General features: G+C 44.4%; 1 protein-coding gene across 1 annotated transcript in view; it reads left to right on the top strand.

Annotated features, from left to right (window-relative positions):
* Cfap61 (cilia and flagella associated protein 61) overlaps positions 1 to 17756 on the top strand; it is a 272515-nt gene that overhangs the window by 72242 nt on the left and 182517 nt on the right. Inside the window, exons 10-12 of the mRNA XM_051144932.1 lie at positions 1667 to 1857; positions 3476 to 3515; positions 6248 to 6387. Of these exons, the coding sequence (XP_051000889.1) occupies positions 1667 to 1857; positions 3476 to 3515; positions 6248 to 6387 (371 nt within the window). The remainder of the gene's footprint in view (positions 1 to 1666; positions 1858 to 3475; positions 3516 to 6247; positions 6388 to 17756) is intronic.

Consider the following 17756-nt stretch of genomic DNA (forward strand, 5'->3'; position numbering starts at 1 on the left):
TTTCTCCTCAAAGTCCTTAATTTAGTGGCAGCGAAGTCTCCCTGCCCTGTAAATTAAATGTCCTCTGGTCCTGGAGAAGCAGACACACACTTCTTTTTTTTTTTTTTATTAAACACAACATAACTAGATTTTTTTTTTTATTAATTTATTCTTGTTACATCTCAATGTTTATCCCATCCTTCTTGAGGGCCACTGTTTTCCTCCCACAGTCTCTCTGCAGGAAGGAGCTGTAGGCTGGGAGAGCTTGGTATTAGTAACTTTTCTGCTAGTGTGATAAAACACCATGACCAAAAGCAACTGATGAAAAAAAGAGTTTATTTGGGCTTACAGCTCCCGAGGGATAAAGGCCCATTGAGGTGGGGAGTCATGGCAGGATGTGGCAGGCATGGCGGAATCAGGAAGCTGAGAGATCACCTCTTTAACGGAAAGCATGAAGTAGTGAAAACTAAAGCGCAAGTGGGGCAAGGCTATTCACTCTCACAGCCCGCCCCCAGTGACTGCTCCCTCCCACAAGGCCGCACTTCCTAAGCCTTCACAAACAGCATCACCTAGTGGATCCTGAGTGTTCAAATGCCTGAGCCTAGAGGGGACGTTTCTCCTTCAAACCACTGAAAGCTCCAAGTCCAGATTAGGTAGGGGAGAGGAACAGTGAAGCTTATAGCTCAGTTCAAATACCCGATTGCTTAGAAAACATCTGACCAGTGCTTCACAATTCTTACAAAACAAGAAAAACAATGTAGAAACAAAGGAAACAAAGTACAAAAATGAGAACGGAGTTATTTCATACTACTTTATACATTTTAACATATTTAATAATATATCATAACAGTATCTATATTCTGTAATCTATAATATATCATAACAATGTTAATACCGATGTAACTAGAAATGTGATTTAATTATACTGTGGGGGTAGAATGCATGGGAGGAATGGTAGAGAAGCATTAAATCTATCTACTACTTCAGTGCTCGATAGTAGAACATTTAAATTGAATTAAGAAATAGCAGTATAAGCATATTTTTTCAGAAATAGAGATAAGTACCCCAAGAAACAAAAAGATTGAAAGCGATACCTAATAGAGAGGAGTGGGGTAGGAGACAAGAGACAGCTGGTTTTCTTTTATGAAGTTTTACCACTAATATTTTGACTATGTGCTTGTGTTATTTTGATTAATAACAACTCCAGAAGGAATGCAGAATGAGCCGTGTTCCCATGAATTACAATGTCTGCAGGTAGCCCCCAAGTCAGAGTGGGCACACCCAGCGTTAAATCCCTGCTAGATGAGGTCAAGTGGACCTTTCTGGGCTCCATCTCATTCACAGAATCACCTGAACATTCCAGAAATTCTAGTACTACCAAATCTTAATGAAACCAGTTTTCAAAACAGGACTTGCTGACAGTGTGAATACATACAATATAGCAGTACCATACTAATCTTTACCACTGGAACAGTTAAAATGTTTGCTTTCCGGCCTTTGTGCGAGAACTTGGTCTTATTCCTGTAAATTTTGAATCTCATTAAGAAGGTCTTCAGATGGACCTCCTCAGGGCAGTTTGTTTCAGGTAACTCAGTCACACATGTCGTAGGGACAGGCTTTGTGGACTCAGTGCAGCCGTCATCAGGGGCTGCCATGGACTGCCTCTCTCTCTCTCTTTTTGCTCTAGGACGTGGAACAGAACTTCAGCCTGCTTTCCGTCGTGGGTGATGACAACGAGGTCAGCAGTTTGAGCAGTGAGAGTTCCCTGCCCTCCTTCCTGTTCTCCGAGGAACATCCCCACTTCCGCCCCATCTACCTGGGAGACTCTGCCGCGTTTTGTATTCAGCTCTTTTGTATTGATGAGAAATATGAGGCAAGGCAAGTGCTGCTGTCAGGCATCTGTTGTGCAAAGGAGTTGTTAGGCAGCACTTGATCCAAGCATGTGGTCTGTAAGCCAGGCCTCACATCGTGATCTTCTGGAACCCTCAAAACAAAACAGGTTGCTAGACATTCTAGTTGATAAAGTTTGGGTAAGACTTACAGAAGGGGACAAAAATATCTGTCCAGTTCTATCTCACCTGTATTCGTACTGTGTGGCCACCTGCTGTCCCGTTCTATACTGTGTGCAGTTCTCTGAGTCTTTGAAGTTGTACGGCAGGGAACAGAAAACCCTTCAAACAAGGCTGACAAGTCCAGTGGTAGAAGTCATGTTAGGCAGCTCTAGATCCCAGGCTTGGATAATCCAATTTGAGGAGGAAGTTTTCTTTTTACCTCCTTATCCCGGCTCTCTGCTGTTGGTCCCAGTCTGAGAAGATAGAAGACAGCCTCACATCCACGTCAGAATCTCGTGGGAGGGCATCCTGGTTGGAGCTCAGATTTCCAGCCAAAGTTTCAAGAGGCCTGGTTGACTCAAGGCTCGTTCCTGAGCCAGCGGCTGTCATTGAGCCACACGTCAGTGTGCAGTCAGTCTGGTGCCTCATGCTCCACCCCTAATCTGGAGCCGGAGAAACTCCAGAACGTAAGATAGGAGAAGGGGTGAAAGGAACAGCCAGTGACTCAGGAAAGCTCCTGGAAGGAGGAGGCATGATATCTGGCCCTGCTGCCTGCCTCCCAAGAGCACCTATGCAGGCAGTGCATGTGAGCCCCCTTTCTCAGCCTCAGCACCTGTGCATGCAGTGCATGTGAGCCCCCTTTCTCAGCCTCAGCACTTGTGCATGCAGTGCATGTGAGCTCCTTTCTCTGCCTCATGCCTGGATTCCACATCTTCTTTGGCACACTGCCTGTCCCAAGCTTATCACTAAATATTTTGAAGAGGAAGGTACGTGCCCATTTTAATAGAACAGAAGGTTCTGGAGTACCTTTGAGATAACCAAAGACGGTGGGGGCCATTTCCTTTGTAGGGGTGCATCTAAACAGAACCCTCATCATTCAGCCTCTAGAACCATAGTTTTTAATATTAAATGCTCAGCTTTTATAGAGACTCTGGATCTTGAAAAGGGAAATCCTTTTCAAGCCTGGAGCCTGGAATGGCCTTCTATACTTGTTTTATACTTATCTTCTCTATGTTTTTAGATACGATTTTTTCCTTGGGATGGCTATTTTTTTTATTTAATTTGATGGCACTTTATAATTTGCCTGTGAAAACACAAATTGGCTAATTTTGCTAATCAAAGTGAAAAAGATCAGAATAGCCTATCACACAGCCAAGTGTCTCCTTAACTCTCCCAAAAAGAAGGGGGAAGGTCATGTCCACAGAATGTCCATTATTAGCATTGGCTTTCAATTGCACAGCTATTATTTGTTACTGTGAGAGAGTCCAAAAATACTTTATTGCTGCCAAATGAAGCCTGTGGTGTATACATTCACCTACGCCAGTGACTAGACACTGTTGGCTGGCTGGTCACGGCAAGGGGCAGGGGGCATGAGTCTCTTGAACACTCTCATGATGCTGCGTTTATTTGCAGTCCAGTCACATTGTTCACTGTCTTGTTTACAGGTCCCTGGATTTTATGAGTTTTGTCTTCAGTCTTTTTCCTGTGAGTACATGCTGGATTTTGAGTCATATATTTGGTTTTGTAGTTAAGTTATAGGAAGACAGAATATTTGTTGTACACACATTTAAAATACTGTGAATGTGGAGGTTTGTGCTGCTCCCCTGTTCTGAGAAGACGGTCAAGTGTCACGTCATAACCCCTAACAACAGGATGATTTTTGCCGTTTTCAGTAGTGTGTCTATGTACGATTGTTTCTTTTAGAGACAGCATACCAGTGTTTTCTTGGGATTAAATGAATCATTCACTTCATATATGAAAATGCCAGCAGTGAGGACTCTTCAGCGCCCTGGCTTACTGAATTATTTGTGGTTTCCAAAGGCTCAGCCACTCCTGGCATCCGTGCATTGCTTTGCAGCAGGTGGGAGAGGGGAAACTGTGCTTGATTTCCAGGCTGACATCTCCTCCCTACTCATTCCCGGGGCCTAACACGCTGGCTGGCGTGTAGAAGGACCTCAAAGTGCAGCCACAGCCCTCTGTCTTAGGGACTCTGAGCCTCTCCTTTGTCCCATTGTTGTCTGGGGATGGGGATTCCAGCCAACTGCTCATCATCCGAAGGACAGGAAGTGGAGAGGGAGGCTGTGAGGGGAAGCGGTAAGGCGCTAGAAGGACCTTTCTGATGCTTAGCCACGCCGGTTACATCTCACGTGTACTTCTGCAGTGGTCAAGCTTCAAGCAGAGGACTGTTGTTTTATGCGTCCTTTCTATTCGTTATATTGAGGCAAAAAATGTGGTTTAATAATGTGTTCTTAGATGTCACTTTGTTTTCTCAAAAACTTAAAAACCTTTAGAATAGGGCAATGTGTGTTCTCCACTGCGGTCTCTTTAAATTGATTTTTAAGGCGTTTTCAAAGCTCATAAAGCAATGTGGATTAACCCAAACAAAGAATCTTCAAAGCTGGTTCCCTCAAAGATGCCTTAAAGACATTTCACTGGGCTTCATTCCTATTTTAATATCCACATTATAAAAGTAAGACTGGATTTTAATGGGCTGAAGGCCTGTTTACATTTTGAGTCGATTTGACTTGGGGATATAAGGATACATGAGCAAAATACTGTCATTACTTCCCCCCTAATCCCTCAAATCCAAGCTGAAGCAGCTCGTTACCGTCAGAGCCCCTCCCTGAGGAAGCCCACCGAGACTTGGCACCCAGGCCTTATTTTCAGCTCCAGTAGCTCAGCATTGTGATTCTAAAGTTTCCTTGAAAGAAGCTGTGTTATTTTGCTGGAAAGAAGGAAGATAAGGTCAGATAATGATTCACTCCTTAGGGCTGCAGAATGTCCTGAGGGCTTTGGATTAGTGCAAGTAATGCCTTCACAGAGTTCAAGAGGAGGCAGAGCCCCAAAGGGACAAATTAGCTCTGGGAAGAGCAGGCTGCTTCTGCGGGAACCTGGGACAGGATCACGTGACTGTGAGGAACGCAGGCAGCCTTCAGGCGCTGCGGTGCATGCTCCTGTAGCCGCGCGAACACAAGAGCAAAAAGGAAGAAATGAAATTCCCGTTAACAACACATTTCACCCAGTTCAACGTCTCATATGCAGCCATTGCATGGCACAATCAATGTCGAAATGGCTGCTTGATTCTATTTAGGCCTCATGAAATCTGCAGCTGGATAAGAAGCCCGCGTATTCAAGCGGGAGCGGTCAGACTGACGTGCCTCAAGCACACAAAAAACTTGTCAAATAAGTGAAATTTGATGCTAGTTTTTAGAGTTTAAATTCACGAGACTAAATTAACTAAATGGCATTAAACTGAAGTGTTAGTTCCCACTCACACCAGCCACATGGCAAAGGCTCGCTGGTCATGGCTAGCACTGCCTGCCATCTGGGAGAGCCAGGTCTGGAAAGGTAAGTGGCATCTGTCATGACATGGTGACCCTCCTGTGTCTTCAGGGTCCACACTCAGCTTTAGGTTATCACCTAAAAAGGTGATGTCATGACAAAGAGCTCAGGTATTGCCACATTGTTTAAAGCCAGAAAGTTCTGGAATAATGCCCACATTTCACAGAGCAAAGATTGAGGCATCTATAAATCCCATTTCTTAAGTTCAAGGCCTCTGTTTTGATACTATCCCAAAATAGGAATGGTCTTAGTTTAAAAAAAAATCTAGGCCAGGTCTTGTAGCACAGGCCTATAATCTAGAAACCCAGAAGGCCCAAGTAAGAGAATTGCAAGGTCAAGACCTGCATGGACTACAAAGAAAAGTTTAAGGCCATCCTGGGCAACTTAGTGAAACCTTTCTCAAGAAAAAAACAAAAAAACAAAACGAAAACAGGTACCGAGGAAAGGCTGGTGCGATGGCTGAGGGGGAGACCTAGGAGTTGAATATAATAGCACATGCCTCGAACCTGTAATCCCAGGACTTGGAAGGCTGAGGCAGGAGGATGTGAGTTTATGAGGAGGGGCCATAATGAAACTTTGTCTGAAAGCAGCTGCCACAACAAAAGCTACTTCTGAAAAGGGGTCCTACTGTAGTAACAGCCCCTTGCTCCACTTTGAGTCGCCGTAGCTGTCTTCTCCATCTTTGCCTGGTTGCTGGGCTCCAAGACTTTTATTAATGACTCTCCAAATGGTAGAAAAGCACAATTTGAGTATTTCCCCGAAAGTGCTTTGCTTTGCTTCTCTTTCTCATAGTGTTTTATAGCACCACTTTGTTTAGTGATAAATGGCTTCTTATGCTCTCCAAATGTCTTATTGATCTTTAAAAATCATTTTAGGATAAGAACTTCTGCTTGATATCTGTGCCCCATCTCACAACTGAGTTTGTCCTCATCCAGAACTTTGTGAAGGTTGTCCCATTCAACACGTGCACCCTGAAGCATGATCTCTATGTCTTCCATCGAGCCGGATTGCTCAGGTAAGTGAGCTCACGTGCTGTGTGACTTCCTGGGAGAATGGCAGTGTCTTGCATTAGTCTGAATAAGAAACGTCCCCCACAGGCCCAGGTACTGAAATGCGTGGTTCCCTGTAGGTGGCGCTGTTTGGAGGAGGTTATGGGACCTTTAGAAGTCATAGGCTTGGTGGAGGAAGTCTGTCACTGGGGCAGGCTTCTTTTACTTCTAGTTTTTACTCTTTCTGCTTTCTGTGTGTGGTCGAAGATGTTATCTCACAACTTCCATGCCTCATTTGCCATTGTGGACTCTCCCCATCCAGAACCATCAGCCACAATAAGCTTTTCTTCCATACTTTGTTTTTGATCATAGTATTTTATCATAGCAACAAAAAGTAATATTATGTGTCTATTCATCAAAGCTAGGACACCAACAACGGACAAAAAATAATCTATGAAACCCAGCTTGGTGCAGCGAGTTCACACAGGTCATTTACAAGAACACGGGTTAGGAGTTGCTAGCAGAGACACTGGTGACTCAGGGGCAGCTGAATCACTGTAGAGCCCACAGCAACATGGGTTATGACTTACCAAAGCTCTATTCCCAGAGTCACGGCCCAAACTGTGGCTAGTTCTTCCAAAAGCCTCTCTCCTCTCCCAGCTGTTGTTCATTGCTAGTGTAACCTTGGGGAGGAACCTTGTGGACCGTCTTCCTTTCTGAGTCTTCATCAGCTTTGTGAGGCCAGGACATTTCCATAGCTGAGTTTTACGGACTTCCTTCTTCCCTCATGGGAATAGCAACATTCATCCCCAGGTTCTTACTTTTTTTTTTTCTTTGCATCTTTGAAAATGTTCCCTGAGTCTTGTCTGACTGTTTTCTTCTGTTTATGCTCGAGCAGTGAACCACTATACTTCAGTAACAGTCACTTAATCTCAGCTGTTAAGAGTCATGGCTATAACTGAGAAAAAGTCTCTCCTCATGAGAGTAGCAGTAGTCCATGGGTCTAAGTTGAAATGGCAGGTACGTCACATCCATTTGACCACACAGCAGTTGACTTCCCATGGGGGCATATGATCCTGCAGCTATGGGGTTTTGCCCTGGCTTCCAGCATCAGACATTAGTTACCTCCTGTGAAGTGAGTCTTAAGCCCAAATCAGAAAGCAGTTATTGGGGGATCCAAGATGGCGGCGAGCAGTGTGGACCGCGTTTGGAGGCTCCAGTGAACAATTCAGGGAATTGCACAGATTTCTGAGCCAGGAACACCGAGGTCCAAACATCACGGCAGCGGGAGTGCTCCACGGTTCGGAGGGACCCAGGGTGCGGAGGACCTGCGTGCCCCTGCACACGGGAGAAGTGTGGTTTTCTCTGATCGGAGCGGCAGCGGCAGAGGCAGCAGCACCAGCGGCACCAGCAGCGGCGGCTGAGGTTTGCAGCTCATAGCCTTCCGGTGGAGGCGATTGGTGTGGTGGCTGGTGGGAATTGCTGCGGGAGAGGGGACTCGGGGCAGGATTTGGGTCGCGTGGAGCCTTTGGACCCAGACTGGACTCGGCGGACAGTTCGGCCCCAGAGTCCCGGGTATTGGCCCGGCCCAGCAAACAATTCTGCCTGAGACACTAACTCAGCGCGGCCATAGCTCCCCTGCTGTGGCGCAGGCTTAGTTGAGCACGCTGCTCCACACTAGGCACCACCTCAGCTCAGCGGCAGCTCCCCAGCGGTAACACAGTCTGGGCGGAGCACTTGTTCCACCACTGGCGCTAACTCAGAGCAGCCGCAGTTCTCCTGCTGTGGCGCAGGCTTGGTGACGTGCTCGGTTCCATCCTGGGCACCACCTCAGCTCAGCGGCAGCTCCCCTGCGGTGACACAGTCCGGGCGGAGCACTTGTTCCACCACTGGCGCTAATTCAGAGCAGCCACAGTTCTCCTGCTGTGGCGCAGGCTTGGTGACGTGCTCGGTTCCATCCTGGGCACCACCTCAGCTCAGCGGCAGCTCCCCTGCGGTGACACAGTCCGGGCGGAGCACTTGTTCCACCACTGGCGCTAACTCAGAGCAGCCGCAGTTCTCCTGCTGTGGCACAGGCTGGACAGAGCTCTCGGTTCCACCAGCTCTAAGACTCTGGTTGGACACAGTGTACAGTTTGAATCCAGAATTCCTGGCTGAGATTGGTGGTCAGTTCGGGCCCTGAGTCAATAACTGACCACTGCACGCACTTTGGGCCAAAAGGCCCTAGTGGAGCTTGGTGCGTAGTCCCAGCCCAAAAATTCTGGCTGGACCCTGTGTGCATTTTGGGCCCAAAATCCCTAGCTGAGCTTGGCAGACGGTTCAGGCCCTGAGAATCTAGCTGAGTTCTGCCCGTGGTTCGGTCCCAGTGCTCCTGGCTGGACTTGGCAGGGAACACAGAAGGCTGTGGATACCTTGGCCTGACCCAACGCTCATTCAGAGACCCAGAACAAGTGCAGGATCCACAGCAGAGGGGGACTGAGGATCACTGGCTGTGAGAGACCAGAACAACAGGGCTAACCTCCTAACATCCACACCAGTGAAGCTTTGAGCTCGCAGCCTAGGGAAATCGTAAGAAAACAAGTGAATCTATCGTCAGACACCCTCCATTCAACTCTGGAAGCTACCCAACAAAAACAAAGACGGCAAGATGTCTAAAGGACAACGAAAAAGCATACGCAAAAAACCCCAAAACAACATGACGTCTCCAGTTTCCAGCTATCCCAAAGAAAACCACCCAGAGAACTCAAATACAACGGAAATACAAGAAAATGACCTCAAATCCTTAGTAATGAGGATGATAATGGAGGAAACAAATAAAATTCGTAATCAAATGCAGGAAGACGCAGACAAACAGGTGAGAGACATAAAAGAAGCACATAGAGTGGAACTGGAAAAATTGCAGGAAAATGCAAACAACCAGATGAAAGAAATAACTAAAACGGTTCAAGCTCTGAAGACCTATAAAGAGGCAATGGAAGAAACTCAGGAATATACAAAAAATCAGATGAAAGAAATCAAAAAATCAGTTCAAGATCTGAAAATGAAAATGGATTCAATGATAAACACACAGACAGAAGAAAAACGAGAACGTGAGACCTCAGAGAAGAAGGCGAGCAACACAGAGGTGAGCTTTTCTAACAGAATCCAAGAGATGGAAGAACGAATCTCAGGGCTAGAAGATACAATCACAGATATTGAATCAACCATTAAAGAAAATGCCAAATCTGGAAAACTCCTGACACAAAACATCCAAGAAATTAAGGACACCATGAAAAGAAGAAATCTGAGGATAATAGGCATTGAAGAAAGAGAAGACATCAGACTCCAGGGCCCAGAAACTATTCTCAACAAAATCATAGAAGAAAATTTCCCCAATCTAAAGAAAGAGATGCCTATAAACATACAAGAGGCCTACAGAACACCAAATAGAATTGACCAGAAAAGAAAAACTGCCCGCCACATAATAATCAAAACACAAAACATGCAGAACAAAGAAAAAATATTAAAAGCTGCAAGGGAAAAGGGCCAAATAACATTTAATGGTAAACCTATCAGAATTACACCTGACTTCTCAGCAGAGACCATCAAAGCCAGAAGGGCCTGGACAGAGATCCTGCAAACCCTAAGAGAACATAGATGCCAGGCCAGACTACTTTACCCAGCAAAATTATCAATAACCATTGATGGAGAAAACAAAATATTCCATGACAAAAACAAATTCAAACAGTACCTATCCACAAACCCAGCTTTACAGAAGGTACTAGAAGGAAAACTCCATCCCAAAGGGTCAAGCTACAACCAAAACTACCCAGGAAATAGATAACTATCCCATGGCAAAAACACAACTACACAAACGCTCGACTGGAAACAACATCAAAATTAAGACTCTTAACAGTCACTGGTCATTAATATCTCTCAACATCAATGGCCTCAATTCTCCAATAAAAAGACACAGACTAACTGAATGGGTACATAAACAAGACCCAACATTCTTCTGCATCCAAGAAACACATCTCACCCATAATGAAAGGCATTACCTCAGGGTAAAAGGTTGGAAAAAAATATTCCAAGCAAATGGTCACAAGAAGCAAGCAGGTGTAGCCATTTTAGTATCGAACAAAATAGACTTTCAACCAAAATTAATCAAAAGGGATGAGGAAGGACACTTCATACTCATCAAAGGTAAAGTCAACCAAGATGACATCACAATTCTGAACATCTATGCTCCCAATACAAGGGCACCCACATATGTAAAAGATCTCCTAAAAAAGCTTAAACCACACATCGATCCCCACACAATAATAGTGGGAGACTTCAACACCCCACTCTCACTGAAGGATAAGTCATTGAAACAGAAACTAAGCCGAGAAATAACATCATTAACCAATGCCATGGGTCAAATGGATCTAACAGATATCTATAGAACCTTTCACCCAAACAAGAAAGAATACACCTTCTTCTCTGCACCCCATGGAACCTTCTCCAAAATTGATCACATCGTAGGTCACAAAGCAAGCCTCAACAGATACAAGAGGATTGAAATAATACCTTGTATCCTATCAGATCACCATGCTCTTAGGCTGCAATTCAACAACAACAGAAATAACAAAAAGCCTACACGTTTGTGGAAACTAAACAACTCTCTGCTAAATGACACCTGGGTCAGGGAAGAAATAAAGAAAGAAATCAAGGAGTTTCTGAAATTCAATGAAAATGAAGAAACAACATACCCAAATTTGTGGGATACATTGAAAGCAGTGCTAAGAGGAAAATTCATAGCACTAAGTGCCTTTAAAAAGAAATTGGAAACATCGCACATAAGCATCTTAACAACACAACTGGAAGTCCTAGAAAAAAAAGAAGCAGAAACACCCAAGAGGAGTAGACGCCTGGAAATAATCAAACTCAGGGCTGAAATTAACAAATTAGAAACTAAGAAAACAGTCCAAAGAATCAACAAAACCAAAAGCTGGTTCTTTGAGAAAATCAACAAGATAGACAGACCATTAGCCAAACTAACTAAAAGGCAGAGAGACAGTATTGAAATCAACAAAATCAGAAATGAAAAGGGAGACATAACAACAGACACTGAAGAAATTCAAAGAATCATAAGATCCTACTTTGAAGGCATATACGCCACAAAATTTGAAAATCTAAGGGAAATGGACGATTTTCTTGATCAAGTTCACTTGCCAAAGTTGAATGAAGAACAGATAAACAAGTTAAATAGTCCCATTTCCCCTACAGAAATAGAAGCAATCATCGATGGTCTCCCAACCAAAAAAAGCCCAGGGCCAGATGGTTTCAGTGCAGAATTCTACCAGACCTTCAAGGACGAGCTAATACCGATACTCTTCAAGCTACTCCAAAAGATAGAAATGGATGGAAAATTACCAAATTCATTCTATGAGGCCATAGTCTCATTGATACCTAAACCTCACAAAGACTCAACAAAGAAAGAGAATTTCAGACCAATTTCTCTTATGAACATAGATGCAAAAATACTAAATAAAATACTTGCAAAACGAATACAGGAGCACATCAAAGATATCATTCATCATGACCAAGTAGGCTTCATTCCAGGCATGCAGGGATGGTTTAATATACGGAAATCCATCAATGTAATCCACCATATAAACAAACTGAAAATAAAAACCACATGATCATCTCCTTGGATGCAGAGAAAGCATTTGATAAAATTCAACACCCATTCATGTTTAAAGTTTTAGAGAGATCGGGGATACAAGGCACTTTCCTCAACATAATAAAGGCTATATACAGCAAGCCAATAGCCAAAATCAAAGTAAATGGTGAGATACTCAAGGAAATTCCTCTAAAATCGGGAACAAGGCAAGGCTGCCCACTCTCTCCATATCTCTTCAATATAGTACTCGAAGTTCTAGCCAGAGCAATAAGACAACAAAAGGAGATCAAGGGTATCCAAATGGGAAAGGAGGAAGTCAAATTATCCCTCTTTGCAGATGATATGATAGTGTACGTAAGTGACCCTCAAAACTCCACCAGAGAACTCCTAAAGCTGATAAACACCTTCAGCAAATTGGCTGGATACAAAATTAACTCAAAAAAGTCTGTAGCCTTCCTATACACAAATGACAAGCTTGCAGAGGAAGAAATTAGGAAAACCACACCCTTCACATTAGCCACAAGCAATATAAAATATCTAGGAGTTACCCTAACTAAGCAAGTGAAGGACTTGTATGAAAAAAATTTCAAAACTCTGAAGAAGGAGATTGAAGATGACCTGAGAAGATGGCGTGATCTCCCTTGCTCATGGATCGGGAGAATTAACATAGTAAAAATGGCCATCCTACCAAAAGCAATCTACAGATTCAATGCAATCCCTATCAAAATAACTACACAATTTTTTAAAGACATTGAAAGTTCAATTCTGAACTTCATATGGAAAAACAAAAAACCCAGAATAGCTAAAACAATCTTGTACAATAAAAGATGCTCCGGAGGAATCTCCATACCTGATCTCAAACTGTACTATAAAGCAATAGTACTTAAAACAGCATGGTACTGGCACAGCAACAGGCTGGTTGATCAGTGGAATCAAATCGAAGACCCAGATATGAATCCACACACATATGGTCACTTGATTTTTGACAAAGAAGCCAAATCCATTCAATGGAAAAAGGATAGCATCTTCAACAAATGGTGCTGGTCTAACTGGAGGTCTATGTGTAAAAAAATGAAACTGGACCCATATTTGTCACCTTGCACAAAACTCAAATCCAAGTGGATTAAAGACCTCAACATAAAACCAGAGACACTAAGCCACTTAGAAGAAAAAGTGGGAAAGAGCCTAGAACATATTGGCACAGGAGACAACTTCCTGAACAGAACACCAACGGCCCAGGCCTTAATGTCAACCATTAATAAATGGGACCTCATGAGGCTGAGAAGCTTCTGTAAGGCAGGAGACACTGTCAAGAGAACAAAGCGACAGCCTACAGACTGGGAAAAAATCTTCACCAACCCTACATCTGACAAAGGTCTAATATCCAAAATATATAAAGAACTCAAGAAATTAAACACCACCAAACCGAATAACCCAATTGAGAAATGGGGCTTGGAACTAAACAGAGAATTCTCAACAGAGGAGTATCAAATGGCTGAGAAACACTTAAAGAAATGCTCAACCTCCTTAGTCATCAGGGAAATGCAAATCAAAACAACTCTGAGATTCCATCTTACACCCATCAGAATGGCTAAGATCAAAAATTCAAGCGACACCACATGCTGGCGAGGATGTGGGGAGAGGGGAACACTCCTTCATTGCTGGTGGGAATGCAAACTAGTACAGCCACTTTGGAAATCTATCTGGTGCTATCTCAGAAAAATGGGAATAGGGCTTCCTCAAGACCCAGCTATTCCACTCCTTGGAATATACCCAGAAGATGCTCCAGCACACAACAAGAAAATTTGCTCAACCATGTTCATAGCAGCCTTATTCATAATAGCCAGAACATGGAAACAGCCTAAGTGTCCCTCAGTAGAAGAGTGGATAAAGAAACTGTGGTACATATACACTATGGAATACTACTCAGCTATTAAAAACAAGGAATTCCCAAAATTTGTGGATAAATGGATTGAGCTAGAAATGATCATAATGAGTGAGTTAACCCAGAAGCAGAAAGAATCAAATGGTATATACTCACTTATATCTGCATACTAGCCCAAGGGGCATGTCCCACGAAAGCCTTCACTTACCAGGAAACTGGGACAGAGGGGAAGGCATCCTATTGGGACTCTAAATGAGAGACGCATGGGAGAACAGCAAAATAAAAGGATCCAGAGGGTCCTAGAAATCTACAAGTAGAACAATATGATAGGCAGATTTGGGCCCAGGGGTCCCGCTCAAACTAAGGCACCAGCCAAGGACAATACAGGAGGTAAACTTTAAACCCCTTCCCAGATCTAGCCAATGGTCAGAATATTCTCCACAGTTGAGTGGAGAGTGTGATACGACTTTCTCACGTACTCTGGTGCCTCACTTTTGACCATGTCCCCTGGAGGGGGAGACCTGGTGGCACTCAGAGGAAGGACAGCAAGTAGCCAAGAAGAGACTTGATACCCTATGAGAATATATAGGGGGACGTAATCCCCCTCAGGAACAGTCATAGGGGAGGGGAATAATGGGAAAATGGGGGGGGGGGGGGAGGAATGGGAGGATACAAGGGATGGGATAAACATTGAGATGTAACAAGAATAAATTAATAAAAAAAAAAAAAAAAGAAAGCAGTTATTTGTCCCCATAACAGTTGTGCCATTGTTGCGACAACAGACACATCTTGTCTGGCATGTTGGTAGTATAACATGCAGGGTCTACACTGAGTAGGACTGTTGGTGACAGCTCTTCCTCCATCAGCAGGATCAGCCTGTCTAGCACCTGTATTAGTCAGAGTGCTCTAGAGGAACAGACCTGAGAGAAAGGCTTACAGGCTGTGGTCCAGCTAGATCTACGATGGCTGTCTACCAACGGAAAGCCCAAGAAACCAGTAGTTGTTCAGTCCACTAGGCTGGCTACACGTCTCAAATGCTCTGTAGTATACACCAGAATCCCAAAGAAGGAGGCTCTAGGAAAGGAGCAGCCTTGCCAGACGGAGTGAGGGAGAACAGAGAGAGCGTCTCCTTCTTCCATGTCCTTTCTATGGGCCGCCAGCAGATGGTGGATCTTCCCACCTCAGAAAACCGGGATAAAAAGTGGGTATTCCCTCTTGAAATGATTTAATTAAGAAAAAAAATCCCTCACAGATGTGCCCAGCTGCTTGAGCTTTCATTAATTCCAGACACAATCAAATTGACCATCAAGAGTAGCTATCACAAGTCCACCCCTTCTCAACTGACGTGCAGCCACAGCTCCTTAGGTCATGCTTAATTTCCATATGAAGTCAATAACCAGGTCATAGTTACACCCAATATGATTTAACTATTCCTCATATAACCACAGATACATTATAAATTTTCAGAATAGGTGGTGGCACTGTCCTTTGAGAGACATTCTTTTGGTATCTCAAAACCTAAATACGACAACCATTGATGTTCTCTTAATGGATGTTACATTACATGATAAAGAAATCGAGGAAAGAAAACACAAGTAGTTGTACAAGCACATTCTTAACATGTGACAGAAACATTAGCATCACTTATAATTCTCATTTCTGTAACTGGCCACATGAACTTAGATGCTATGTATAACAACTTTCATCTACTACCCGTTCTGCATTTCCTCCGACCTCAGTAGGTCTGGGCTCTTTTCTTGGGGAAGTGGCCCATATCTACATTGCAGAAGTGTCTGTGCTGCTCCTCATCCCGCCTGGATTAGGCTGTTGTGGTTTCCCATTCCCCTTAACCACGGGACACGGTAGCACCAGGAGCCGCCCTAAAGGATCTCCTGCATCCAGACATCATCTTTCTCACCTACATTACGGAGAAGCAATCCGATTTCCTCTTGCTAATCTGGATCAATCACCCTTCCTAACACTGTTATTGCTTTCTTAGCCTGTTAGCATAAGGACATCAGAAGCCCAAAGTGTGTGTGTGTGTGTGTGTGTGTGTGTGTGTATGTGTGTGTGTGTGTGTGTGTGTGGTGAAGTCTGAGCTTCTAGCTCAGTGGAATGATGCTTGCCATGGCTCCTGGCAGGTGCACTCCCTGCTCTCAAGCCAAAACTTGTAGGCCAGCAGGACTTGAGCAAAAAGATTTCCTGCTGGGTCACTAAGCATGATAGTGGAACTCCTCCCTTTTCCACCCCTTGATTCCTGGATCTGTAGATCCTGGATATGGGAGAAACTGTACCATATATTGGACACTGATTCTAACGTATACCGCCTTCTGGAGAAAACTGCCACAGCCCTCCAGGCTGCTACCACCTAATTAGCATGGTAACTGTGTTTTCAAAAGGCCAATCCATCTTTCTATCAGGCTAGTTGATTTAGGATGATGGGGAACATGGTAAGACCAGTGGACCATGATCATGGGCCCACTGTCATACTTCTCTGGCTGTGAAGTGAGTTCCTTGTCAGAAGCAATACTGTGTGGAATCCCATTGTGGCAGATACGGCCTTCTGTAAGTCCACCGGTGGTGGTCTTTGCATAAGCATTACATGCCGGAAAGGACAATTCATAACCAGAGTAAGTATATATCCAGTGTGGGCAAAGCATTGTTCTTTCCATGGAGGAAGTATTCCAGTGTTGTCAACCTGCCACCAGGTTGCCGGCTGGTCACCCCAGGAAATGGTGCCATACCTGGGGCTCAGTGCTGGTTGGCCTTTGCTGTGGGCAGATCTGGCGTTCAGCAGCAGCTGTAGCCAGGTCAGCTTTGGGGAGTGGGAGTCCATGTTATAGAGCTCATGTATAAGCCCATCAGTGCCACCGTGGGCACTTGTTCGTGGGCCTGTTGGGCAAGGACAGGGATTGCTGGGGAACGAGGCCGAGTGTCCACAGAACGGGTCACCCCATCTACTTGATTATTGAATTCCTCCTCAGCTGGAGTCATCTTTTGCTCAGCATCTACATGGGTCACAGGTATCTTCACATCCTTTGCCCATTTGGAGACATCTCTCCACATATGTCCCCCTCGGGTACTGTTCCCACTATTTTTCCAATCATGCTCTTCCCAAGTCCCTGGCCATCCAGTTAAATCATTGGCTACGTCCCATAAATCTGTACGTAATTGCACATCTGACCATTTCTCCTTCCAAAGAAAATGTGTGGCCAAAGTTCTGCCCACGGTGGAGATTTCCCTTTGCCAGTGTCTTTCAGGATTGTCCCAGAAAGGGGTTGTAATGCTACAGCTGCCCACTTCTGGGTGCTGCCTGCATAATGTGCAGAGCCGTCAGTAAACCAGGCCCTAGCCTTCTCTTCCTCCGTCAGCTAGCCACAGGGTGTACACCATGAGGCAATGGGTGCAGGCTTGACAGTAGGCAGCATGTAACGGAGTAGAGACTATAGGCATTTGGGCAGCTTTTTCATGTAACTTTCTTGTGCCTGCCTCCAGAACTGATCAACCTTGATTGCTTATAGACCACTTCCATTTGATAATAGATTGCTGCCGTGTGCATCTTACTTTATGACTTGTGTCAAATAAAACGATGGGCAGCTCAGGTCCCATGATGACTTGGTGGCCTGTTGTCAAATGTTTCCACTAAGGTCCACTCGCAGTCTAAGCTGTGTCTTAAAGGGAAAATAGTTGTCTGCAGATAATAGTAGAGCTTTGTTCCAAAATCCCAAAGGTTTCTTCTGTGATTTACCTCTAGAGAACTGTCTAAGGCTCCAAGTAGCATCCTTATGTGTCACTGACTCCTCAAGTGCCATTGGGTCTGCTGGATTGTATGGTCCAAGAGATAGAGCAGCCCGCACAGCAGTCTG

This window comes from Acomys russatus, chromosome 4 (genome assembly GCF_903995435.1).
Source record: "Acomys russatus chromosome 4, mAcoRus1.1, whole genome shotgun sequence".
In the NCBI taxonomy this organism is placed as follows: Eukaryota; Metazoa; Chordata; class Mammalia; order Rodentia; family Muridae; genus Acomys; species Acomys russatus.